The sequence below is a fragment of the Venturia canescens genome, chromosome 2 (assembly GCF_019457755.1).
Source record: "Venturia canescens isolate UGA chromosome 2, ASM1945775v1, whole genome shotgun sequence".
Lineage (NCBI taxonomy): Eukaryota > Metazoa > Arthropoda > Insecta > Hymenoptera > Ichneumonidae > Venturia > Venturia canescens.
Window position 1 is genome coordinate 9565682 of NC_057422.1, and position 26215 is coordinate 9591896.

At 36.1% G+C, this 26215-nt stretch overlaps 4 protein-coding genes across 5 annotated transcripts; 2 read left to right on the forward strand and 2 right to left on the reverse strand.

Annotated features, from left to right (window-relative positions):
- Positions 1-19: 19 nt before the first annotated feature.
- On the forward strand, positions 20-2838 carry slv (saliva). Its single transcript, XM_043412373.1, has 5 exons — positions 20-289; positions 391-515; positions 1240-1317; positions 1755-2037; positions 2156-2838. Exons 2-5 carry the CDS (start codon positions 439-441, stop codon positions 2369-2371), a joined length of 654 nt encoding a protein of 217 aa, XP_043268308.1. The 5' UTR covers positions 20-289; positions 391-438; the 3' UTR covers positions 2372-2838.
- Positions 2827-5388, reverse strand: Ost48 (dolichyl-diphosphooligosaccharide--protein glycosyltransferase non-catalytic subunit Ost48). The gene is made up of 3 exons (XM_043412335.1): positions 4974-5388; positions 3881-4507; positions 2827-3783 (listed from the first exon to the last, which is right to left on the reverse strand). The coding sequence occupies exons 1-3, from the start codon at positions 5119-5121 to the stop codon at positions 3239-3241; spliced, it is 1320 nt and encodes a 439-aa protein (XP_043268270.1). The 5' UTR covers positions 5122-5388; the 3' UTR covers positions 2827-3238.
- A 125-nt stretch (positions 5389-5513) lies between these two features.
- LOC122406706 (uncharacterized) lies at positions 5514-8909 on the forward strand. Its single transcript, XM_043412330.1, has 6 exons — positions 5514-6028; positions 6102-6219; positions 6485-6832; positions 7046-7318; positions 7397-7653; positions 7739-8909. Exons 1-6 carry the CDS (start codon positions 5931-5933, stop codon positions 8565-8567), a joined length of 1923 nt encoding a protein of 640 aa, XP_043268265.1. The 5' UTR covers positions 5514-5930; the 3' UTR covers positions 8568-8909.
- A 2217-nt stretch (positions 8910-11126) lies between these two features.
- On the reverse strand, positions 11127-24374 carry Khc (kinesin heavy chain). 2 transcript variants are annotated; one of them, XM_043412324.1, is made up of 14 exons: positions 23810-24374; positions 20561-20702; positions 20300-20473; positions 19893-20161; positions 19563-19809; positions 18734-18970; positions 18249-18595; positions 17712-17915; positions 17469-17609; positions 17084-17368; positions 16793-16978; positions 16475-16678; positions 15944-16238; positions 11127-15013 (listed from the first exon to the last, which is right to left on the reverse strand). In XM_043412324.1, exons 1-14 carry the CDS (start codon positions 23963-23965, stop codon positions 14934-14936), a joined length of 2967 nt encoding a protein of 988 aa, XP_043268259.1. In that variant the 5' UTR covers positions 23966-24374; the 3' UTR covers positions 11127-14933. The 2 variants fall into 2 exon arrangements, with proteins under 2 accessions (XP_043268259.1, XP_043268260.1); XM_043412325.1 differs by having other exon boundaries at positions 11127-15094; positions 23810-24373.
- Between the last annotated feature and the right edge of the window lie 1841 nt (positions 24375-26215).

The following is a 26215-nucleotide window of genomic DNA, read 5'->3' on the forward strand; positions in this document are numbered from 1 at the left end:
CGCCATCTTGCGACACTGGAGCAAATCTATTTTCAGATGCCAATTTTTTTAACGAACATCATGAGGTAGGAAAGTATATTTTGTGGTTATATTGAAGATGCAACACTTTGCCACCAGAGCTTGCGAGACAGAAAAACGGCGGAAGATCTCGTTAATAACCGAGAGATTACATTTGTGTTTTTGTTCTGCGGCGTATACATATACAGCAAATATAAATATACGGACGATTTGGCTTTTTTTTATCTGTGTTTATGTCAATCTTTATCGGTGCTCAGATATACCTGGAAATGTAATTCTTTTTGCCACTCTTTCTCCCCGAAATCACTCCGCGAACCGGTAGATGTATAAATCAAGCGCGACATTTCTTATTTCGTAGTTTGATTTTCATAGATATGCAAGTGCAGTTGTTCATCATTTCATAGGATAGAAAACTGAAACATGGATTTGATGAATTACAAAGAAATCCTGGCAAGTTCTGCTTCAATTTGTACAATTTCGCAGTTTCTAGCCGGTATGTAAGTATTTTGACATTTTTTTAAACCTTACATTTGTTTTGTACATATTACATCGATGTAATGTTACGCATGTGGTGATAACAACGCGCTTACAATTATTTTTGATGGTAACATAAAAGCGATAAAACACAATCGGTCGATTATATTCTTATCAAAGCTTGATTGTGATGTGATTGATTTTATTACGATCTCGAAAAGACATTAGTGGATACCAAAAATATTGATACGTATTCACCCTTGAGATTTAATCGATCGTGAATTCGGCGGTGGAACGGTGACCTCCAATTTCCGGTTTCACTTGCATCGATCTTATCTATAATCCGTATTTTTTTAAATCAAGAGCATATTACGTTCCGCTTTATACGTTTGGCTTCGGCTCTATTTTTAGTGCATTTCGTTCGCAAGTAAATTTTCTCCGAAAAAACTGACACGAAAACCCCACGAATTTTTTTGTTTTCTAAACAGTTCTCCTATGCATGTTTATATAAGAACATTTGTAAATGTCAAAAGCTCATCCGTTCAAAACTATGAGAAACGAATTTTCAAGAGTCGCCTTTTCTGTTTCTATTTTATTTGACATTGATTTTAAATTCAATTTGGGATTTCAGTTGATAAATTGAGGTTGAAGAATCCACATCAAGTATATTTTATAAATTCGTGAGTTAGCGAGCATCGTAACGATGAAATATCATGTCTACAACTGCAAATGATTTTTTTTTTACAGATTGGTATGTCGAAAATTCATTATCAACAAAAGTACCGGTGACGCATCGGCCCTTCCGTTTGTCATGTGTTTCATGTCGTGAGTATGAATGTACACGGAATGAAATTTATCTTCATCTCCTGACTGTTATAATTTTTTTGTCAACGGGTTCGCGGTCAGAACAAAAGAACAACAGTAATTGATAAGTCAATTGATTGTTTCCAATTTTGTACAAAGCTACGTACGAGAGATTGTTCGCGATGAAACGAAAAATCCTTCAGTGCCAATCAGTTTTGTTAATTTTATTCGAATTCCAAGAACGACATTTGAGCACAGTATTTTTGATAACAATATTTGTCTTTCAACTCGATGTAATTACATGCGACGGGATAATAATTGTTTTGCAACAAATTTTTTTCGCCGAGACGTGTCAAATCGTGTTTTTTCAAGAATGCCGGATTTACCAAAGTGAACTTCAACAGCAGACGAAAAACAACAGTGAAATATTGAAGAAATAAAAAAATGTCACGTTGCAGATGCGGTCTTTGGATGAGATATGGCCAACTGATAGACGATCCTCATGTAATTCTCGTTAATCTTCTTGGTGGAGTGCTCCAAATATCGTACACACTTATTTACCTGTGTTATACCACGAAACGGGGGACGATCGTGAGGCAAATAATCGGAGCCTTGTTTTTCGTAACGATGGTATACGCTTACAGTATTATGGAATTTGACAGAAAAGTGGCTGCATCGATCGTTGGATTTTTGAGCTGTAGCTTAACGATCTTGTTTTTCGCCTCGCCACTTATAATGCTGGTAATTAAAAGAATTTTGAAAAACGAAGTGAAAGGAAAAACTAAAAATGCATCAAATCATTATCCAGTTTACGAGAATCTATGGAATATCATAAAATTCTTACTTTTTTACCTTGCAGGCTCACGTTATAAGAGTCCGAAGCGCCGAGAGTTTGCCATTCCCAGTTATAACCGCGACCTTCGTATCATCCATACTTTGGTTCACATACGGCGTACTTATTGACGATACTTTCATAAAAACACCGAATTTCTTGGGTTGTGTCTTATCGGGCTTTCAGCTCGCATTGTTCGTTGTTTATCCAAAGAAAAAAGTCGATCAAATGTATTTGATATAAAGTAAGGTGCAGCTAAAAGTCATTTATTCATCGAGACCGCTGATTCGTTCGTTCGAATTCGTTCGATGATTCGAGAATAGCTATGGACATTGAAGGTAAAAGAAGACTGCTGCAGGTTCTCATTTTGCGATCAAATTATGAGGGAGCACTAAACTATCATGGAGTAACGTATCGTTAAGTACGTCACAACTTTAGTACAAATATTCACTTATTTTTTTATACCTCAGTATAAATTTGAACGAGAGAAGTGAATTTTTTCGTGACTCACGCTGTAAGATATGTGATAATGAAAAAAAAAAAAAAAAAAAAATTGGGACGACCACGGCGATTATACTTCTGAAAAGCATTTATATATTTTTTATCCTCAAGGAAACGATCCCTCAGTGTCGATCATTCTTGAAAATCTTATTATGTAACCCAAAAGTGTTTGTGTGTACATATAATAAATCCTACGATTGTTACATTCACTTGAACGTTTTATTTTCTTTGTATCTTTTTTTGATCGCCCACACATTCAAACTTGGTGAATTGTTTTTTATGGAGTAACAAATTCGATGATGTTCATTCATTCGTTTTGTAGAAAGATCGCATTGGAAATCTTTAACAAGATCGTCGCTGGGGCTTTTACGATCGAGGGTATTGATACGAAGATTTGAAATAACAAATATAAATAGCATGAAATGCAGTTTTAGGATTTCCCATGCGATTTTGTCAGAAATAAATTTAAAAGATTGTTCTGTTTTCATTTTTCATTTTGTTAATTATTTTGCCACAGCTATGCTTGCGTTGGGAAACGAAATTTTTTTTTGCAGTCCAGTTCTGCCGTTGTATCGAATTTTTTTTTCTTCAATAACTAAAAAACCGATTTTACTCGGATTTTGATTTAGTATTTTCCTTGTAATGGAGAAACACGAGTGAGAATAAGAATACACCGCCCATCATGGAGAATGCGCTCACGTAATAGGGATAAGCGCTCGGTATAAATCTCTCGTATTGAGTATGTTGAACGGGACGTACGGAAACTTGAGTTGAACTGTATAAGTGAGTAAGTCCAATTCTCGTGTAATCGACCTTAAACTGATAAACACCATAGACGTCAGGAATCTTGAATTTAGCCTCGTAACGTCCGTTTCCAACGTGTTTCATGGTCATACGAACAAACGGATCGATTCTCACGAATTCCAATTGCAAGTCATTTGCTTCGTAAGGAACCCATTTGCCGCCAAAGAGTTTTTCGACTTCTATGGTATACAAAACGTCGTCCATTATCGTGTATGCCGCGGGTGGTTGTGGCTCGCCGATTCTGTGGTGATGAACCGATGAGACTCGAATCACACCGTTCTCCTTGAAGGTCCATTGAGCTATGGATTTCGCGACCTCTTCGTTGCCAGACTTCTCGTAACGTCGTCCACCTGAATAGGGAATATCACAATTAATTCGTCATTACTTATTACTGGGCAAACATTTGTTTTCGTAAAAAGCACCAGAAATTGTGATAATTATTTTTACCTTGTGTTTTCTGAACAGGGCTGGTAAAAGCTTCGTCACTGAAGAAGTACAAAGAGCCTGAGAACAGCACTCTAGCATTATTCCGTGCCTGCAAAGCTGCGATCAGAAGTGTGTTTTTGCCCACAGCATGGGGATATTCTTTGACAGGAAGATCTGGATTGTAAGAATAAGCAGTACTAGAAGCCGTCAAGAGTCGTAGAACAAGAGGATTGTCAGAATCAGCTATCAATCCGGTGCCACGATAGAGAAGGGGGGCAACATTTTTGTCTCCCACAATGACAGGTGCATCAATCAGATTTGAGGGATCGGCAACTATCGTTGTATGGTGACCAGCATCGCTGGAGTCATATGCCATGTGATCAATGACTGAAGTGCCCTCCTCATCACACTCAAAGCCACATTCTGTTGCTAATTCTCTGAGAACTTCTCCAATTTGTGATGAACCAGTAATTAGTACATTTCCACCTCCGTCAATGAAATCTGTTATAGCTTTGACGTTCAATGCTCCACCAAACTCCTCCACTCCCGGGGCAAATATTATCAAATGTTTGTACAGAAATTCGCCATACTTGGAGAGTACAAGATTCGCATCATCAGCCAATTTAAATGTCAGGAAGTAGTTTCTGTCTAGAATACGAAAAAATCATTGTTTTTTCTTAAATAATGCTCAAAGTGATAGAAATGTTTTAAGATTGCTTTATGGTAGTTTGGATTCAAACTCATGAATCAAAATTTACCATTTGGGATTTCTCAGTTTTACTAATATCTTTAAGAAGTTGATAAAGTATTTGTGAACCGAGATGAACAGAAAACTATGGAGATAGAACAGAGAAAAATACCCAAATGAGGTTTTGTTGTGAACAACTTTTTGTTTTTGGTTTCCACGAATGTACTACATTTATAGATACATAATTGTAATAATTTTACGAAACAATTAACTAGGATTATATCGAGTCACAACAAAAAAAGTAAATTAATCTTACATTCTTAGAACATTAATAATGTTTGATAATGGTGAAAAACAGTAAATAAACGTCAAAAACGCCTGGCCAGTGCAACTGCACGCCGATAAGAAAAGTGTAATTTTACGAACCTTGCAACGATTTAAAGAATATGGAATGTGTTTCTTTGATTGCTAGATTATCGAGTAACACTAGAGTAGGGCCACCGGCACTAGCGACGGTGAAAATACAGAGGAAACATAAAAATATATTCGCGAGGGCCATTCCGCTGCCCTTCATTTTTTCTCTCAATAAAGTACACCGACAAAGTGCCACGAGTGATGAGACGTGGTAACAATTGTTTCGTTGAGCTAAAACACCGTAAGAAGAACGGAAGTGACACGTCTTCGTCAAGTGTGACTTTTCACGAAAAAAACATGTCAAAATGATTTTCTATTATTTATTCAACTTAATTCAAGATATTCTATGTAATGAATGTTCGTGAAAACTAATAAAAATGTTTTTTTGAGGACCTGACAAAATTAATTAATTATCCCAATCCTCAAAATCTCTCGCACGATAGTGCTGCCTCTAACAAATATTATGGAACTTGTTGAGCACCCCCGGGAATGCAGACACTACACCAAACACCCAACACCAACAATACGACGAATCGTCTTAGTTCACGGACCGCACGCCGGCGTCCATCGCGCGCGGGGAGGCATGAGGCACGTGAGATAAAAATTTCGCGCGTGTTAAATAATATTAATTGATAACGGTGCGGTGATTGCGGCGTCTATATAACAATTAAAAAAGTTGTTTAAACAATGCCGTGCCGTCGATAAAAATGCTTTTGTTTGCCAAACCGACAAATTATGAACATTCGAGAAAGTTCTGAGTTGAGAATAGGCAGTCCGCAAGTTTTTGTAATATAGGTTATGTTAGATATGTATGTGCAGCAGTAGAAACTTGACTTGGCGGGAGACAAATTAATTTTAACGCTAGAACGATTATTACACGAAGTAAAAACATGGATTATCTCGCAAGTTTCGTAATGTTATAACGAATTTGATCGTTATCATTCGCAGTGTTTATATTATAAGAAGAACATGGAGATCGATCAAAATTTAATATTCAATTTTGCTTCAATAATCGCAACATTCCTTCTCGTAAGCTCAGCTTGTATCACAATTTTTCGTGGACTTAAGTGAGTAAACATCAGTAACGAACCAATATTTGAAATTTCAGAATTAATCTGTTCATTCTTTCTTTTTAATTAGGTCAAGGTGGCCAATTAAAGTGAATTGCTGGTTTTGTAATAATTATACTCAAATTTATCGTTCCGAATCACATTGGTGGAAGTGTTCCAGTTGTGAGCAGTATAATGGATTTACAAAGGTCTGTATTGCCATCGCCTAACAAGATGTTTTCTTTTTCTTACTAAAAACCATAAAACTTTTCTATGACAGAAACTTTTGTTCTGAATCCCAGAATGACCTTCAGTCCATTTTTACATTTAACCATTTCAGTGTATAAGTCTCTGGTAGTGATGAATTAATCTTGAGATGCTTTTTTGGTTATCGACAATTCATTATCAACTTCAATCTCACAGGAAATTCTATTGATGATTAAGAAATTTTATTGTTCCTAATAATTACTACAGGATGGTGACTACGCTTACAACATACCAGAACAGAGTACGCCTATACCAACAAATTTCAAAATGATACATCCAGAGCATCACAAAAATGAAAATCAAATCAATGCAAAGAGTCTCTGTGAGAGATGCAATAAAAATGAAGAACTTAAGGTATTCCAGCTGCAAAATTTCGAACCAAAGGGATTTTTCAACAGTGGTTTGAAACGTTTCAAACAGGAGTTGGAGTTAAAATATCCTCTGTGCGACGATTGCAAAATTTTAGTTCAGTATGTTCTACAAAAGCAATCGCTCTGGCTTACGCGTTACAAGATGCTATTTTACAAACAAAGATCAGTTAAAGCGATGATAAATGTAAGTCGATTTAATATTAAAATATATGATCTATCAATTATCAAAATTTGTGATTTATGGGTTTTTTCCACTCTGTATATAGTAACATGATAAAATAATTGGTAAATACCTCAGTGTTGAATGATAGAATAATCGGCAAAAATTCTAATATTTTTGATAAATAATAATGCTACAAATTTATCAGTGTTTACATCTTTGTTCTTTTATTAACAGAATGCTGCGAGATTGGAGAAAATCGTTCGAATCTGCCTGACACTGCTTACTTCAATAACGATGCGTTATTCACATTTTTGGCCCTTGCCTTTTGTCGGTGCATTCTTACAATCGAGTACTTTTCTGATAAATCAAGTATATAGAGGCTCCGATGCGCTACTTACTCTTCTATGGATTTGCATCAGTCTTACTGAGCAGGTGCCCTACATCAGATTGGAAGTGGATAAAAATAACGAGTGGTCATTCTTGGAAAATTTAACTCGACGCCACTTTGTAAGAATTTACTAAAAAAAGGAAAAAGAAAATGCTTAAAAAAATGAAATGTCTGTCCTTCACTAACTATTTTTACAGGTAACTGTTTTAGTGCTGATAATTGGCATTATGAATATAACATCAAAGTACAGAAACACTCGAAACTTCAAGGCTTCGTTCAAAAAATTAGAAACACCGGATAAAAACAGAATCTCATTCTCTACAGTAGATGATAGTTTTGAGGATTCGTACTTGAATGAAAAAACGAACAAATCACAACAGATGTATTTGAAGAATCGAGATTTACGAGTGGATGATGGGAATTCAACATTTCAAAAGAAATCCTTCAACTTAAGGTAAGTTTCATAGCTGTGAAATTGCTCGAAATTGTACACATTATAATTCTTAAATTCCGTGAAATCAATCATATTTGAATTACAGCAAAAGCGAAAATCGATCGATTAACTTGTCAGGAAAACTGGGAAACGATAGTTCGAACGATTTTTCGGAAACTCGAGGCAGACATGTGTTAGAATTCGATGGTAATTTCGAGCAGTACTCATTGAACGAGAGTCTGAGCACGCTCAAGACTTTAACTCTCGGTGAATCTCGAGCGGAACAAACAGCAAAAACGCCAAGTATATTCAGGACAAAAGTATACAATTCCACTAGTCCAGATTTGTTCAACCGTACGAAAAAATCGACGAGAAAATTTGTGCTGGCGCCACCGAAATTGAAGTCGTTCGTTCAAACATCGTGGGTCGCCGGCGGATATTGGCAAGTTGGAGTCGACACGCCGACTTTGTCGCGATCGTCAAGTCAAAGTTCAGGTTTCGGTTCGGCAGGTTCGAACTTTGGACCCTCCAGAGAGCCATCGGTAACAAAAGAAATCGACAAATGTTCGGTGATGTCGGAAAACACACAACTTTTCTACCTACCAAGACCAAACAGCGCAAATTCCATGAATTCTTGTTGTCAACACGTTTCCCCTTTACAATTTGCGAGATGCGAAACTCTATCTTACCATCAACCACAAAAAATCATGCCAAATTCACAATCACACTTCTCACCGGTACATCCAGAAACGAATACTTGTTACGAACGCTGCTTATCATTGCAAAACGGAAATTCGAATTTTCCGACAATTCAGCCACGCCAACAACTGCCAATTTGTCACAGCATTTTAAACAATGCAACGTGGTTAACTATTTTACTTGGCGGATCGTTTATTTTCAACGTTGCCGTTTTTTGTACAGTTGTTCTACGTTAAGTTAATTTTATAAATGACGCGCCTGTCGTGCGGGGATCATCGTCGTACGCATTTCTTTTGTTTTATTGTCGCGAAAGGGGCACTCGTTAAAAAATCTAATCATTTTTTCTCCAAGTGATTTGGGAAAACGAATTATCGATGGAATACGTAGTTCAATGATTAAATGGCTGTTAGTAAATCATTTTTTAAATAATATAAAATATATTTATTGTGCTCACTGATCCATTAAAGGATGTACTGTGAATACATTTAAAAAAATTGTACATTCAAAAAATACGATGTAAGCTTTTTGAAATGTATTTTATGCACTGAAATCACATCAATAATTCGTATTCCCATGAAATTCAATTCAATTTTTTTTTTTTTTTTTTTTAAATCACCAACTGAATGTCAATGATAATCCTGATTTGAATGTTTTCATTGGTTATTCTAATTTCGGTATAGCAAGGCAAGAAGAAAAGAGTTTGCGAGTAATCCACTGCCATTCTTATAATTGAAATTTATATACTGATGAATCGAATGGAATTTAGTTCAACAGCACATTATATTCAATTGGTCAATCTATTTTGAAAATACTTCATCTGCCAAGGCATCTTCTGCCAAACATTTACTTTTCACTTGGATGGACATCCTAATGAAGATTGATCGGGATCGTGAATTATCTGGAAAAACGAATCATTGACAAAGGTGAATTTGACGCTAAATCGACGAGAGTTTTCGAAAAGAGCGAGTTTTCGCGTCTAAAATCACTCAATCCAGAATTTGGAATGGTCGCACGATTCTCTTGCTAAATTTCAATGAGTCTTTAGATGTGTAAATATACTCAGGTGGAAAATCGTGTCTGATCGTGGTTTGAAAAGTCTTCTGACACCCAAAACTGTAAGAATTTTTTGCCAATAGTCAATAAAGTTATCAGTCGTTCTATAAGTTATTCACGATTTGAACAGTGGAGAAATAGCGTAGTGGATATTCTGTGATTTATTCCATTGAGCATATGAAAACTATTCGATAGTTATAATCATCATTATTATTATTATTATTATTATTAAATTAATTAACTGATTATTGTAAAAATATCTCAAACGATGCTCACTCGCGCAATCGACAGCCCAGTTACGAAAATGTGATAAAAACAGAAATCGTAGGGTCGGTCGACCATGTATTTTAACACAAAAAACTGAATCTGCGCTACCGATTGAAATTATGAAATAATTGTGCGATTTATACCGTAAACTGATTACGAAATAAGGCTTCCATATTTTTCACTGTACACATTTACCCATATTTTTCAATATCATGTAATAAAGCTGTAAAATGTTTTTGTTACTTCGGTCGTTTTACTCAGTTCATATCCCCGAGTATTATCGGGAAAGCTCGTTTCTGAGTACCAAGGCGAACCATAAAAAAACGATCGAAACTTACACAGTTGTTAATACTCCTGAAAATATAATTAAATAATTGAATAATGCGTTAGCCTTATTTCTTTTCCTCAAGTCTCATCATCGTCGTATTTTATTTTTCATTTTTTTCAGTTATCAGATTACAGCTACAGCCACGTGCACATTCTTTTGGTGCCCACTCTACGATATTGTGGTTCTCGAGCCGGTGCCCTCGATTTTGATAAATCGATTCCCAAGTGACGCAAATCTGGAGTATTCATATCTAAGCGGTTTTTTGGAAATCTGAAAAAAGGGCAGGAATTGAGTCGAGTCACCATGAATATCGGACAACATTTTTTTTTCGTCGATTTTTTCCTATTTTTTACATGCAATTACCGTTGTTCATTAGAATCTGGTAGAGTTATCTTGCCGACAAAATTGGTTTGGTATGATGATTTCATCGGCGGACTTAAATTTTCTCGATTTTGTGTAGAATGGTCTCGGTACCGATACTTTGACTTCATGTCTGAATCCTCATCGTCGGAAAGTTCTTGCTCACCGCGCTTGGTAGGTGAAATAATGTTTGATAAACTTTGGCCCAATTTTTATAAACAACGCGTATTGAAAGTGGCTAGAAACACCCCCCCCCTTTGGCACTTCAATCTCCATTTTTTCAAGGGCAAATTCATTGAGTGCAAAAGAAATTTAGCGAGAGCTGGATTTTCAATTTTTTTTCAAGCTAAAAATTGGGTTCCATAATGGATAATATCGATAAATAAATATGAAAGATTACCTGTGCTTTTTGCTTCTTTTTCCATGTTTCATACATTTCCGCTTTCAAGTCCTTGACTTTGTGGGGTACGTAATTTAACCTATAGTCAGTGGTCCAATGAGTGCTCTCAAACACCGGAGGAACGCGTTCTTCGTACCAATTACCAATTAATACTTCGTTAGAGTATTTTGGTGCCGTAGTTGTTAAGACGCGTTCATCGATTTTTCTTTCTCCACAATATTTCAAACGAATTTGCGAGTATGTCAAAGGTTTCCGAGGTTTCGGTTCTACAGAAGCTCCACCGGTGAACAATGTATGCATTTTTCGTATAAAATCAATTCTATATATAAATAGAAAATTCTCTGTGAAAATGACCGTGGCAAAAGTTGAGAAAAAAACTCTCCAAAATTCCACTACCGATGACGCATTTATTAAACTCCCAAAATAAGAAATGCATGAGTACGGAAATTTTGTGTGACACATGTCATGTGTGAGTTTTAACCAAGCTTTATTGGCAGGCCGAATCGTCATATGATTCATCTGGATTTTCCATTGACATAAAAATGGAAACTTTTTCGTCCTTCTACATATTCCAATATTTACTTGACTGCTCTAAAATTATGAAAAAAATGTTAAATACGTTCGAATCCATTTGACGTTACATCGAAGCGTTGGCACACACTATCGAAAGCGTAAGAAATATTTGCTAAAAATGTTTGTAATTGCAACGTAAATCAGCAAGGTGTATTATTTTCAAGACAGCGTTCGAACAATTTTTTTTTGTTTTGTTTTTATTGTGAATAACACATCTATCTACATTGAGTGGATAATATACGCTCTCGTTAGATCGAAAATTCGGTCGAGGCTCGCCGCAAAAAATGAAATTTATTTGTGTTATTAGATTTTCGTCAAACGAAACAAAAAAAAAATTCAAAAGACTTCCCCTCAGACGGCGGTTTGAGATCAACCTCCTCATCAGTTACTAATAAATTTATATATATATATATTTCATTTTTGTTTCGTGCGCACAAATAATATTGAATTTTCTAAACTTTTTTAATTAATATTGAAGATGCATTTTTTCAGCTTTTGTTTAGTTTTTTCCCCCTTTATTATTTCTATTTGCTTTCGTATTATGAAAAATAATCGAAACTCTTTCCGGTTTCACTCAAAGTTTCGTAACATTGAATTTTATTCCCAGGAGGGAACGTGATTAAATACGAGAGTAATTTAGTATTACGTGTTATTTTCATTATTAATATTATCAGCAGCGCTATAAACTTTAGAGGGAGGCTGTTATCGAGTCATACAAAGTGTAGCCATCATTCGTATTTTTTCTTTCCCCCACAAATCCGCAATTTAGACAGAGGCTGCGCGCATGAATTTTCATTTTCTTCACCGTTTATTTGTCTTTCTTGTATTCTTTTTTTTGTTTCCCTTTTCTCTTCAAATGTGTTTCGCGTACAATGCCCGGTAAGCCCGCGACCTTAAACGTACGATAACTCGTATCTTGTTCTACAATTATGTGATTTATTCCCATTCTCTCGCAAGCATTCACAGAGACTTTTAGCAAATATATATATGAGAAAAAAAACGATTGGAGACGTAATATGAAGATGAGAACGATGAGGTTTCATTAATAATGCCGTCTGGTCTATTAAACGATTAGAATAAATATTTACTGGAGTGTGGACTAACTCGTTCAGGGGAATACTGATTTTTTCTTCTCTACAGAATCAACTGCACAGTCAATCAAGTATTCGACCTTGTTTGTATCCACTTTGCCTTTAGCATCGATTCGCCAAAGGAGCGATACTTGGCTCACAAATTGATCATTTACTTTGTTTAATAATAATAATAGTAATAATAAATTAATAGTTATTATTTATATATAATAATTAAGAATAATTCATTTGTATTCATCGTTTTATAATGATAATCACTATAATCAACCGAGACAACGAAATCTAATGACAATGTTTGGACGGACAAAAAATAAATCGCCCGTAAAATTATCGAATCACAAGTCATCGACGATAAGCAGTTATATTTCGTTGATTTAAATCTCGCATATTTTCAGTAATGGGAGATGTACGAGAATTCGCAAATTTCGTATCGTAAAAGCTAATTTCGAAAAATAGAGGAAGGAGGGGGGGGGGGGGTGGAACAGAAAATACGTACTAAGGATTGAAAGAGGCAAATGATTAAGTGTAAAAGAAGGAAATACCGTGCGGTCGTATGTGAATTATAGTTATTTCTTGTAATACATAAACTAAATATTTCATACAAGCGTTTTTAACTCGTATAAATGAATGAGAATAATTGCAAATTTGTTTCTACCTAAACTTGCCATCCATCTTTGTTTAACCGTAATGCAACTGAAAATAAAAGTTAAATAAAACAATGATTGCTATGGAAACATTGAAATTGCAGTTATTATATTCTCGCTCGCTTCTTCGCGTGACACAATTCGCATTTCTCTCTTCTTCGATCACAAATATTAATATTATAGCCGAATAACAAAGTTTCTCCAAGTCGAATTTCAACGGTTATGAAGAATGATAAATCAAATAAAGAAAAATCGTATAAATATATTCATATATGTATATTATATATGCGCACGCGATTCGCCGTTATTACATCTGAGTGCACGATTATTCAAGCTGCGCTTCAAGCTCTGAATTAGATCCGATTAGAAAATAAATTTTACTTTTCTTTTGTTTCTCATGTCTTTCTCTTTCTGTTATTTCGCAATTGCACCACTTTGAGGAACTTAAGCCTATGTAAAAAAAACCGAATGATTTCGTACCCTGAATGAAAACAAGTACACGTTCGCTCATGATGATGGCGGGAGAGAATCAAGCGACTAATAATTTAAGGCCACGCGTTAGTAATTGAGTCCCGAGTACTCTGATGAAGCTCGAAGTGTGCTTAATCAACGGAAAAAAACAAGAAAATGAAACAGAGAATAAAATGTTAATCTACATGTTCTTCATTGACAAAAGATACCATAAATTATTATAAATACAGGAAGGTATGAGATAGGCGGATGTGATGATCATTTAACTTTAATCATAGTACCGAGAGTAGATTATTTCTTTTTGTTATATTTTCAATGAAATTTCCACACTCCCATTTTCATGTAATCGTCAAATTGAGGAGAACGTTCACAAATTTCGAGTCCTTTTAATCACAAAGGAGAGGCTAAAGCACTTGACTTTTTTAATCAAGCGAGCCCTCCAAATCGATGCGGAATTTGAGTCCGTTCTCGCTCAGTTTTGGGCTTTGTATTATTCAAAAAAATGTGAAGTGTCTGTTGGTCAAGTGAATATCGACTTTGCTTTTTCTATTCTGTTGTTTTCTTTCCGTTCGCGATATTACAAATAAGTACTCATAAGCCACAATCATCCAAACAATCTCTCATTAACTGCATGTCCAATCGTACATATTTGTTTTTTTTTCTCATTTTCAATGATCGGAGAAAGATATATGCAGAAGGTTTTTTTGTCTCAATTATTGTATTTTTCGTACGCCGACTCGACGAAACGTCGTTGTTCAGGATTTGCTTTGTTATCGGTGCAACGGACGTTTTAGGCTCTTCTTAACGTTCATCGAATCGCATAATCTATTTTACAACAACAATTGTTCGGTTATTGAAACCGAAAAGGATCATTTCTGTCGTGAATTTACGTTCAAATGATACGCCTCTTACATTTGTTCATAAATTTACGTTTTCATATTTTTTCGCTGTCCAGTCTGTTTGAGAAACGATTACAGTTGCAGAAATACCTCATAAATTGAATTAAGTAATCGCCTCGAATTCTGTTACAAAGTGGAGAAAAAAGGAGGATTTTTCTGCTTTTATTTTCAATTTCTCGGTTCTCGCTCACTTGCTCTTGTTCTTCACGTTTTCTTTTTCTTCCTTTTTTAAATTAAATAATTTATAAAAATCAACTATTTACAAATCGATAAGACATGCAGTATTACACGATACAATATTTATATTGGATCTTAGCCGTTTACCTAAGCGAATGCGTGATTTTTTGTTTGTTTTCTCTTAATAAAAAGATAACGGATGGTGCATCATTTGCGAATATATAATACGTCTATTACCCTTATGCAAATACCGTATTGATTTTTGTTTGTTTTTTTTTTCATTCAGTGTATTTGTGTGTGTTCTTTCCTTCATCGTTTTTTCTGTTTCTTTCTTTGTATTTATACGAAAGAGTTATAAATTAAATTCATATTTGAAAATCTTTTTTGTTCGTCGAGAAAAGCTCTCTTCCGTTCGTTTTCTGTAAAAAAAGGGGATGAAGAGTATTTTTTTTTTTACTTTTCGGTTTACGTTCACGACCGCGGAACGTGACAATCCACATCTATTTGGAAACACAAAAAGAGAAAAAACAAGAAATAAATATAAAACGAAAAATTTGAAGTTATCGCGAAAACACTATGAGCTAATCGTAAATAAAAAATTATTTGACATTTATTTTCGTTTTCGATAGCCAAGTGCCATTATTAACCTTCACTTCAATGAGTGTTGAAATGCCATGAAAATTTATGCTTGTAACTCTATCATCATTATAAACTGTTTTGGATGTTGTTGTTCGAGTAAACCGATCCAAATAAGAATAGTAGAAACAAAACTCGACACGTTTCTCAATTGCTTCTTTTTAACGAAATAACGAAAGGAAACGCGAAATCAAACGAAATTGTTACAATACTGAATCCAGTAAGAATGTGAGCTTAGAACTTTCACAACTTGAGTATATTTTCTGCATTCATTAGTGATGAATTTCCTAGAAAATCGTCAAGCGATTTTTATTTTCTAATGATTTTTTATTGGAATGTGTTTCACCGGCTCAAGAAGTTACTCGTTGTACCAACGCTCATTTAGTTGAAGAATAATTATTACACTCCAGTGAAGTATCCAGTCATATCCAAAAAATGTACCATGAAGGTGTTAAAAGCGTCACGAATTCGCAAAAAGAAAATAAAGAGCAGATTCAGGTTCATTTAAAATGAGTTTGCTCAAATTTTTCAATGACGAATTTTGGATAAGACTGTATTTATGAGAACGAGTTTTCAAGTCGATTGGAAGAATAAATAAAACAATAAAAAATATTCAGTGATTTGAACGATTTTGGAAAAAATAAAAATAAATAAAATACTCCTTCCCAAATAGGAGAAAAATGTGACCTCATTGACAGAGCTTTAGGACTCACCTCGATTTCCAGTTCTCATAGCATTGACTCCGCTTACGTTATGTTGGCCAGCGCGAATTGGCTTAGCAATTTGGGCGCTAGGACCACGTCGTGCCAGATTTTTCTGTCTGACAGCTTCCTTAATTCTATCAACTTCGTATTGGTAACGTTTGCGATCACGCATTGCACCTTCTTTGGCATCTCGCAAAGCAATTTCAAGAGCTTTAACGCGTTCCATTGTAGCACGTAATCTTTTCTCCAGTTTGGGCAACTCACATCTCAAATCAGCATTGTCACGAACCAGCTGTTTATGAACCTGTTGCAAAAATTCGCAGCTTCTTGTAAATGTCTTCAAATTTCATACTTTTTCATATTACAAACGTCTCAAAATTGCCCACGAATTTAATTATTTCGAAAAACATTGAAACCAAAGGAAATTTTCATCATTATTATTGGTTCTACCTTTTCACGTGGATAAATTTTTTTTTTATAGTACTTTTAATGCGCATTACAGTATGAATATAAAAATAGCATTGTACAGATAAAACTTACCTTTGTAAGTTGGTCCAAATTATTTTCGAGGAATGAAATTTTCTGTTTTTGCGCGAGTGAACCACCGTCATCTTCGTTGTCTTCGGCGTTTGCTGATTTCTTGATTCTCACTTGAAGATCCTGAACGAATAATTTGCGTAAATTGTGCAGAGTTTGTAGTTCCTTAGCGACAGTATCTTCGAGTCCCTTGAGATCTTTCCTTGCCTGTTTTTTCATCGGAATAAAAAATCGCGTTAAATTTGTAATCATTCGAATCCATTCTTTTTTTTTTTTTAGAATGGAAACAAAAGTAAAATAATTTATTTCAGATTTCTCTACCTGTTCACGACGTTCGTTCATCAGAATGAGTTCTTGAAGTTTCACAGATTTGTCAGCCTCTTCTTGTTTTAGACGACCATAATCAGCCTGCATTTGTTGATGAGCAAGAGTGAATTTCTGGTTCAAATCTTTGAGCTCGTTTATCGCTTCTTGCTTTTCGGATATCTCGTCCCTAAGCGCAGCGACCTTTAAAAAAAATACATTTACATTGTTTGATGAATTTTTCAGAAGCACACAATTTATTTTTAATGAACGGAGCTGAATGGAAATGATGAAATCTGACTATCTTACTTGTTTCTGATGAACATCGCGCAAATGGTCCATTTGTTCTTCCAAAGCCACTCGCATCTTCGTGGCAGCTTCTTTTTCCTCAGCTTTTTCTTTATTCGTAACAGCTTGCACCTGTTCCGCAGCTTTGAGCTTAGCGCACTCTTCACGCAGAGCATCAACGTCCTCCTCAAGTGTTCGTTTTCGGGCCTCAGCTTCTTTCATCGATTCCGAGAGCGTTTGCATACGCGCTTCGTGTTGAGAGATCAGCAATCTGCAGTCAGCGAGATCTTTCTCGTACTCAGACACCTTGTTTGATTAAAAATGAGAGAATATTAGTTTCGACTCCTTTGTAACCATTAACTCAACTCCTCTCAATTAAAACAGCTGTCGAAGAACGTGCAATCACCTTCTTATTGCAATCAGTCTGCAAAGTCTCCAATCCTGAGCAGCGCTGCACAAGATTCTTGATTTCAGATTTCATTTTGTTGATGTAAAGCCTCGCTACAGTAAATTCTTCCTCAAGTTTGCCGTTCGCGTCTGGAGTTACCTGAAATATAAGAATGAGCATAAAAAAGTGTCGAAATGTGTAAAATTCATTAAAGGCAGAGAATCAATGTGTGTACTGCAGAAAATGAGTGACTATAATTACTTTGAGGTTCTCATCTCCGCCGATCGCGACTCCAATTTCACCCAAATCTTTGAGCAAGTTCGAGAGCATTTCAGCTGTTCTTTTGCGCTGGTGTGCTGACATGTCTCGCAGTTGTTGTAGCTCTGATGCAGTTGTGTTTAGAGCGGCTTGTTTCGCCAACAATTCCTCCGTCAATGCCTCGTGCTCTTTGTTTTTTATTTCAACCTTAATTGTGACACAATAAAATCGATAAATATAAAAGAATTTAAAAAAGTGATCGATGCTTAAAAGGAAAAAAAATTTATACGCGTGAAATGGCAACTTTTTCCATTCCATTCCCGTTGTATGCCATAGCCCTAATCGATGTTCGGTGCCATGACATAAAAGCGATCGATCATTTTTGTGTTTCCCGAGTTTTTTCTACTCAAATACTACTAAATCCGGTCATTCGTCAATGTCGTGAAATCTTTCAAATTAATCATATTCCGTGAGTCATTGATTCCAGGAAGAAAAAAAAGAGATTGAGTACCATAGAATTTAAAATAATTGACGAATTACCTCTTGCGACTTTTGATCATAATTCACTGCCAACTCCTCTAGAGCTTGTAAAACTTCTTTGACTTCTTCCTTGGCGCTCTCAGTCTCGAGATTTATCGTACTCATTTCCTGTTGCAATTGCTCATAATCTCTTCGAGCGCTAGCTATGAGTTCCTCCTGTTCCTCAAGTTGTTCCTTCAACTTCTCGAGGTATTGCGATTGTTGGTTTATTTCCTCGTCCTTATCATCCAGCTGTTGGTACAAGCGTTCGCGTTCTTCCTCTAATTTTTGTCGCTCTTCGTTCGAGAGAGAACCAGCCATTAGGCCACCTCCTGGTATCGCGGGCATCGGTCCTTCTTCGACGGCACCTTGAATGAATGTTTACAGTTTTTCATTCCCACACATCATAAATCGCAGATTAAATTCAATACAAAGCGTAATTGACAAATCGATACGTTCATTTCCAATTCCGAAAGCAAAACATCATTTATAAATGCGATCGATACCTTCGGGCGGAGGGACCACAGGGGTAATGACTTCCGAAACTTCAACGAGATTAACTTGCTCCTCAGGCTTAACAGTTTCGCCTTGACGCCAGCGTGCCAATTCCGCTTCAAGCTTTTCCACCTTCCCTTTAAATCGTGCCGCTTTTTCTTTCTCACGCTCATAACGACGTTTCCATTCTTCAGCAGTCAACTCCTCGTTCACGCAAACTACGTTCTTAATCGTCTTTGCACGTTTACCTATAAAAAATAAATATTTTTATAGTTTTGTAAGCAAGAGATCACTGTTTGCAAGAGAACAGAAAATGGCGTGAAGTTTTCACGTATTAAAATCCATCAATTTCCTGTTAACATTCGCAGCAACTTTAAATTTATAAATTCATTCACTTTCATTCCATTTTTATTCGTATTTTCTGTACATTTTGATCCCAGTGGATTATAGTTATATCAACAGGTGTATAGAGCCTGCTACCAGAAAATCAATAACGTGATGCAATACACTTGAAGTACAGTGAAGTACAGCTTCACGAAAGGTGAGAAGAAATTCCCTTTTTTTGCTACAACTCTACGGAAAGTTCGGTTTCTTTCCTCGTTCTGCAGGAAAAAAGTAACGCTTTTCAGCCATCTCAATTTATTGAAACATGTGCACAACGAATGCAACCCTACTTCACAAAAAAATGCAGCCTAGCAACAAAACTTTTTGATGTAATTCTTTTTCAAAAGTTAACGACCGGCAATATCAATGAGAAAAACCAAGCCCTAATTCGGTTGTTGCGTTCAAAAAAGAACAAGTTGAATTTCCTGTTGAACGTAATAACGGATGTATAATTACCAAAATCTAACGTTGACTTGGTTTCGGATTCGTTGAAGCTTGCTGGGGAGCAACAAATGATGATAGTAGTCCGAGCGTTACCACCCAAAGATTCTTGCAAAATTCTCGTGAGTTTTGAATCACGATATGGTATGTGAGTCTTGTTGCCATCCGCAAGAGCCGAAATAACGTTACCAAGAGCCGAAAGAGATTTATTGATATTTTTTGCTTCGTCCAAAACGGTTCCTTCGGCTCCAGTTTTTGAAACCTTGAGTGGAACGTATAAGTAATAAATAATAGTAGAAATATTACTTAGTTCATACAAGCATAAGGAAAAGTGACGCAGTCTACCTTTTCCGAACCAGCCAAATCGACGAGGTACAGTTTGCCCGAGAGTTTCTTCTGATTTTCTAAATTTTCTTGTTTAACGTTTATCAGAAATACCGAATGCGATCTTGAACTGTGTTCGTTCATATTCGTCACAGCTATGTGACGATTCGACTTTCCTTCTTCTATTACTTCGAATACTTCCTCGGGACTTGAAACGAATCGCTCAGTTGCACCCTTGACGAAAGGCACACGATTTTTGTCCTCGTGCACGCTCAAATTCACCTTCGATACTGAAATTTTGAAAGAAACAAACGTGAGAGATACTTAAGAAAATCTGACCGTGACGACAGTGCGTTTTTTTTCTTTTTTCAATCATAACTCAACAGGGAAATCAGTTAAACGATTCAAAAATTGAGGAAAAATCTTACCATCGAGTAAATCTCTGATTTTGTCCATGTAGATTTCGAAATACGATACTTTGATGTGAAATTCCAAATTCTCTTCCATGCCATAAATGTGATTGAAAATATCGTTGACGATTCTTGGTATTATTCCCTGCTTATTCGGATCCCCTATAACACCTTCCATCGTGTGCGTTTTACCTGAGAAAAAAGAGAAATGATCAAGTCACATAACTTGTTGAAATCATGAGAAAATTTTAATTTATTTTCATGAAAGCATAAAAGTACCTGACGAAGTTTGCCCGTATGCAAAAATCGTTCCATTGTAACCTGCCAGGACATCAGTGACGATGGACTTTGCAGCTTCATTGTATACCTTGTCTTGTGTTGCATTTGGTTTGAATACTTTGTCAAAGAGGTACACCTTGCCCTGAAAAAAGAAAAAAAACACGTTCAACTCATCAATGAAATCAAATATTACTCTAATGGTATTTGGAAAACCACGTGCAATAACTTTCCGGGGATCAACGTCTAACGAGGTCTAGTTTACTGATTTTCGAAATAAAATATCATCTAATTTTGTTAGAACTTTAATGAAGAATTGTTTCAACCCCAAAAAATGGTTTATTAATATCCCTGAGAAATTAAAAATGATTCGATACGATAAAAATCGAAATATTTTCATTATTTTATTTATGTTTGGCTGATTGAATAGTTCTTTTTCGGTCGAGGATCACTCAGGACGCACGACGACGTTTTTAAGTGGTAGCAGCAGGTACTTGTTGGAAAACGCTCGTGCCAAATTACGACTTGGGGGCAACGTTTCGCGTGATTTTTTTATGATTTTTTTGTTCTTCCGCATGCGATGGTTTCACGAGAAAATTCTCATTTAATAACGCGTTATATAACAACCCTTGACCGGAACGTTTTTTTTCCTCTCAGTTTCGAAAACAATAGGGGGCAGAGGAAAAAAATGAGAGCAACTTCTGAAGAGATGCTTTGTTCCACGAGATTCTCGTATAAACGTGGCTCTCTCCAGAGGATACCAGAGACATTTAAGATCAAAAGCCACGAGATGAATTTATTATCACAGGCACTGCAGCACAGGCAGGTAGAATTTTCTACAAGTACTTCATGAAAACCCGGCAAACAAATCTCAACGAAAGTCCTCTGTTTACCGATGAACTATATTTCGAGTTGAAAAATAAGTAGAGTAAAGCTCGAAGCAATTTTATTCAAAATATTAAGTTTAAATGAAAATTTAATGGATTGAGGAATGCTATGACCCACTGATGAGACCAGCTAGTGCATGTACTTAGCAGGATTCATTTTAAAAACTCTGTTGCAAAAACCTACTCTCCAAATTTCATTGCTCATTTTAGTGCACAAAGTTGAAATACTTTGAAAAACCTGTTTGTATTCAAATCTTCTATCGCATACTTTTATTTTGAAAATGTATTCAATTCTTTGGATGCTGCTTCAGAATTGCACAAATAAAGAATGTCGGAGCTACTTACTTTCGGAGTAAACAAAGTGAACTAATAAAAGTACTGAAGGAGGAGTGGAAAAGAGAAAATTTTAACGGTTGTGTCAATAACATCAATAACACATAACACAATGTTATCTGATAAGAGTCCGGTCACAATCCAGAATATAGTCAAGATCTTCCACTCCCATTAGTCTAACAAAGGACAGTGTATCATTTTTTATAACAATGATTATAATGACAGGGATAACGAAATAGACTCTATAGATTTTGGTTATTGCAACTGATAGATGAAAATTGTTGAGTTATCAATTCAAAGAAGAAAGGCTCTTTCTCATTTTTTTTTCAAGATAAGAATACTATCGCTGTATTATATAATGTTTCAGAGAAAAATTTCCAATAACGAATTATTATCAAATATTCCTAATTCAACAGATCATGTTTCAATGTTTTGCAAACATTCTAATTCATTTGAAATTCATTGGGGAAGTACTATTTCTACTGAGAATGCAGATTGAGGTTATTTTTTCTCACTAACATTCTTACAATCTCAAAAATATTATAAAACTCATTGTTCAAGAAAATGTGGATGCGAGTTAATAAACTTTCCTAGGTTCGTTTTAGTGAAAAATCAAAAATTGGGTAGAATTTACGGGTATCGAAGTGTGCATCATAGGAATGTGCCAAAGTATGTTTGTTTTTCTAAATTATTATTTGAATTTTTTCAATCATCGATTGATTTGAGAACTTTTTAAATTGACTTTGTTACTAAAAACATTTCTTTGGAAAATATTCAACTTCTTCTGTGTATCAGCATTGATCTCTGAAGTAGTTTTAAAAAGTACAAAATAATTGAGCAGCCTGCTCTGTAATTGCTCCACATTGTATCTCTCTCAACTTACAGAGATGATGTAATCCGAAGATTGAAGTGTACTAAATCAAGCGATTAATGTTCGCTATCAGTCTTGCTCTACGCAATCATTTTTTTCCAACTTTTAGGTTCAACAAATAATTTTTCACAAGGATTCATTCTGACCAGAATCAAGACTTTTTGTGTAAACAGGAAATAATCTAAGCCATATTGAAATTGTAAAATTTAGTCATGAAATTCAAGGCATTCTTGTTGAATACAATTGAATATCCGCTGCAACATAATTCAGTTTCATGGATCATCCAATGCTGATGTTCTTATACCCGAACAATGAGGACAAATGTACAGATTTACAACTAGCGATTAAAAAATTATGCTGACAGTGGAAAAGTCAGTATGAGGTTATTGTCAGGTATAGTCAAGTTATGGACATCTGACCAGAAAACAAGAAGAATAAAAATTGAGATAATTCATAGACTAGTTCCTGCAATAACATTATTGGTAAACATAACCAGCATTGTTAAAAACTGCAGAAAGTGGAAGATTTCTATGAAAAAAGATGGACTAAAAATTTCTATAGGGATAAAATGCAACATCGGGCACAGTATGTTCGGATAAGGTCCATATACATCCTCCAATATAACCGAATGAGTCATCCAGGACAGTAACTCACATTCTATTTTCTCGACTTCTTCGAACTTTTAGCGAGTGTCTGGGAATGAGTAAAGCATTTTTTTTTTAAAGGGACAAAAAGATCAAAAAAAGAGACGATTCGTACTCCATTTTACATACGCGTATAAATATGAATCACACAACCACGAAAAACGATGTATAAAAAGATAGTTCGGCAAAAAATCGATCGGAAGTAACAAAAGAAGCGTAAAAAACGTGGTGTTCTATGATTGAATTTTAGTTGCAAAGAACCTTAGCGAGAGAGTGATGTTCGTAGAAAAAAAGCAGCTGTCAGCTGTGTTCGTATTCCCTGTCGTTTTTTTTTAAATCGCTTTTCTTTTATTCCAGTGGTTGAGGTTGAGTAAGAGCCGCAACTTGAACGAGCGACAAAATGCGAGGGCAGAAAACGACGTGGGATATACGTGATAAATTCACGGAAAGAAGGAATGTTTTTTTCTTACATATAATTCTCGTATACTCTCGGGGAAGAGATTAGCCGGAGACTTACCCCGATGGAAATACAGTTCTCCTCGCCCCCCGACGGGAACTTGACGACAAATTTCGAGCCAGCCCTTTCTTCGGAGTCATTGAGAGGCCGAAATCGGCAGACAACTTTGATACTGTCTTCGGCAGCGATTTCACGTTCCCGCGGCGTCTCCATCATAATTTCTTTTTTGACTCTCCTCGTTCAATGTAGAAAAAGAGGAAAAAAGCCAACTTTTTCCTTGTTACCTCACACTAAACACACGCACACACTCATGCACGCACACACACACACGCACTCACGCGTTCACGAAATTCCCCAATCGTGGAGGGGTTTTTTCTTATATTTCTTTTTGTTTTTGTGAAAATGCAAGGATTCTCCTCCGCGACGGATGCGATTCAACGTTTCATCGAACTTGACGAGGGGGCTCACGGGTGGGAGGGGAAAAGTTAACGAATATCGTGGTAAATAATCGTCGGATTGTAGGTGGGCCAATCGGAGGTAGAGAGAAGAACGCGATAGTACCGCATCAAGTTCTCTACCTACTGTCAAGCCAGTCGGAGAGTCGGAGAGGCCTGTGGTTCGAACCAACACCAAGATGGCCGCTGTCTTTCACGTTTGACCGAGGAGAGAGGGAGAAGGAAGGAGAAGTTGCAGGGAGGGAGGGGCACCGAGAGCGGGGGTGAGAGGGTTTTTAAGATCGTGTATATAATTCGTATAATATAACCGAAGATCTTTTTACACGCGTGCTGTGAGTTCACGTTACACACGTATATGTGGGTGTTGGGAGTATGACTTTTTCGATTCGCCCACGTTTTGTCCACAAACGTCAAAATTCGTAATAATCCTTGCGTTCATATATATATTTCAACTTTTTCCTCTCGAAAACTATATATACCATAAAGACTTTCTTATCTTATTTTTAAAGCCCTCTTGAAAATAGGCCTTGTTCGAGAGATAACGGACTATATACTATGGTTTTTTGTATAATTTGTGAAGAAAATTGAAAAAAAACAGGACAGAATAGAAAGAGAATCTCGCACGAACGCGTCGGCAGCCATGCGCGACTTGACGGGCTATCTTCTATCTTATTCTCTCTTCTCCTCTCCTGATCTAAACTTTATAGAATTACTTTTCAGTTTTTTGTTTCTATCGTTTCCTCCTACGGTTCCGAGATCTTTTATTCCCGTCTTCTAATATCTTCTTGAATATTACTCGTATGCACATTATTCTTTATCTCTCACTTTTTCCAATGTACGCGCTCTTAGGGCGCCGGTCCTATGTATACACGATTGGGTCTTACACTCGTGTGTTTATACACTTATTATACTCTTTATACACACATATAGTTTCAACCACGAACGCACTCTACATATCGTATTTATTTCCTCTTCCCTCCTCTCCTCCTTACCTCCTTCTGGCCTCACCCTCACCATGACCTTCGCACTCCTGCAAAATTATTGATTTCCGCAAATTCTTTGCCTTTCTTTTTTTTTCGGATTATCATTGTAAGTATAATTCACGTACATCGTCGCGTTTACTATCATCTAAATTCTGTGAAAATAACAATACCAATATCATTAATATATAGGCGTATGCCCCGCTGTATTCACATTAGGTGTTGGAGATTTATTAGTTTGAAATACGAGAGCGGAGCGAAGGGGATACGTGAGACGGAAATACAAGGAAACTCTCTCGGTAAAAACAAAACTGTGGAGCGTCGCTGCCCCCGAAAATTTGATATTCCAACGTTATCTCGAACAGGGTTACAGTTGGACGTTGGACACTATACAATCCGACACCGCATTGTTCGTGTATATCGATAGATTATATATGTATATAGATATACGCGAACATGCGGTGTCGAACTGCCACAGTGTCGAACCGAAACGCTGCCTTATCTTGAGTGCAGTTTTATTATTTCTCTGTACGCACAGCCATAACCTTTTTCGTAGATCCCAATTTTTGTTTTCGAAACGCGACGTACTTTGGGTCAACAATTCTTTGTTATTCTTACCGCGCAGCAGCTAATTCTGCCGAGGACACTACGATGTCCAAAATTCTGTCTCGTGTGCTGTCTCTGACTATAAATGTGAACGACAATAAATAAATTAACATAAATGGATTTCATTTTAAACATTTTCCAATTGCATTAAATTTGCTTTCTCGAGAATTTTCGAATGAAAAAAAACGAGGCGAAAACGGTTTCTTTCTTTCGGTGTTCCAACGAGTGTGAACTTTCTTTCTAAAACGCGATCCCCCACCACGAAAAATTGACACTCCTTCGCTCCTCGCGAGTCTCTGTGTCTCAAAAGCGTAACTAAATATTCGCGGTTTTTGTTAAATCGTTCGAGTTACGCCTGCTCAATTGCTCACAGGTATTATACGCGGGCATATCGAATGACGTTAATTAAATGCAGTTCGTTCTTA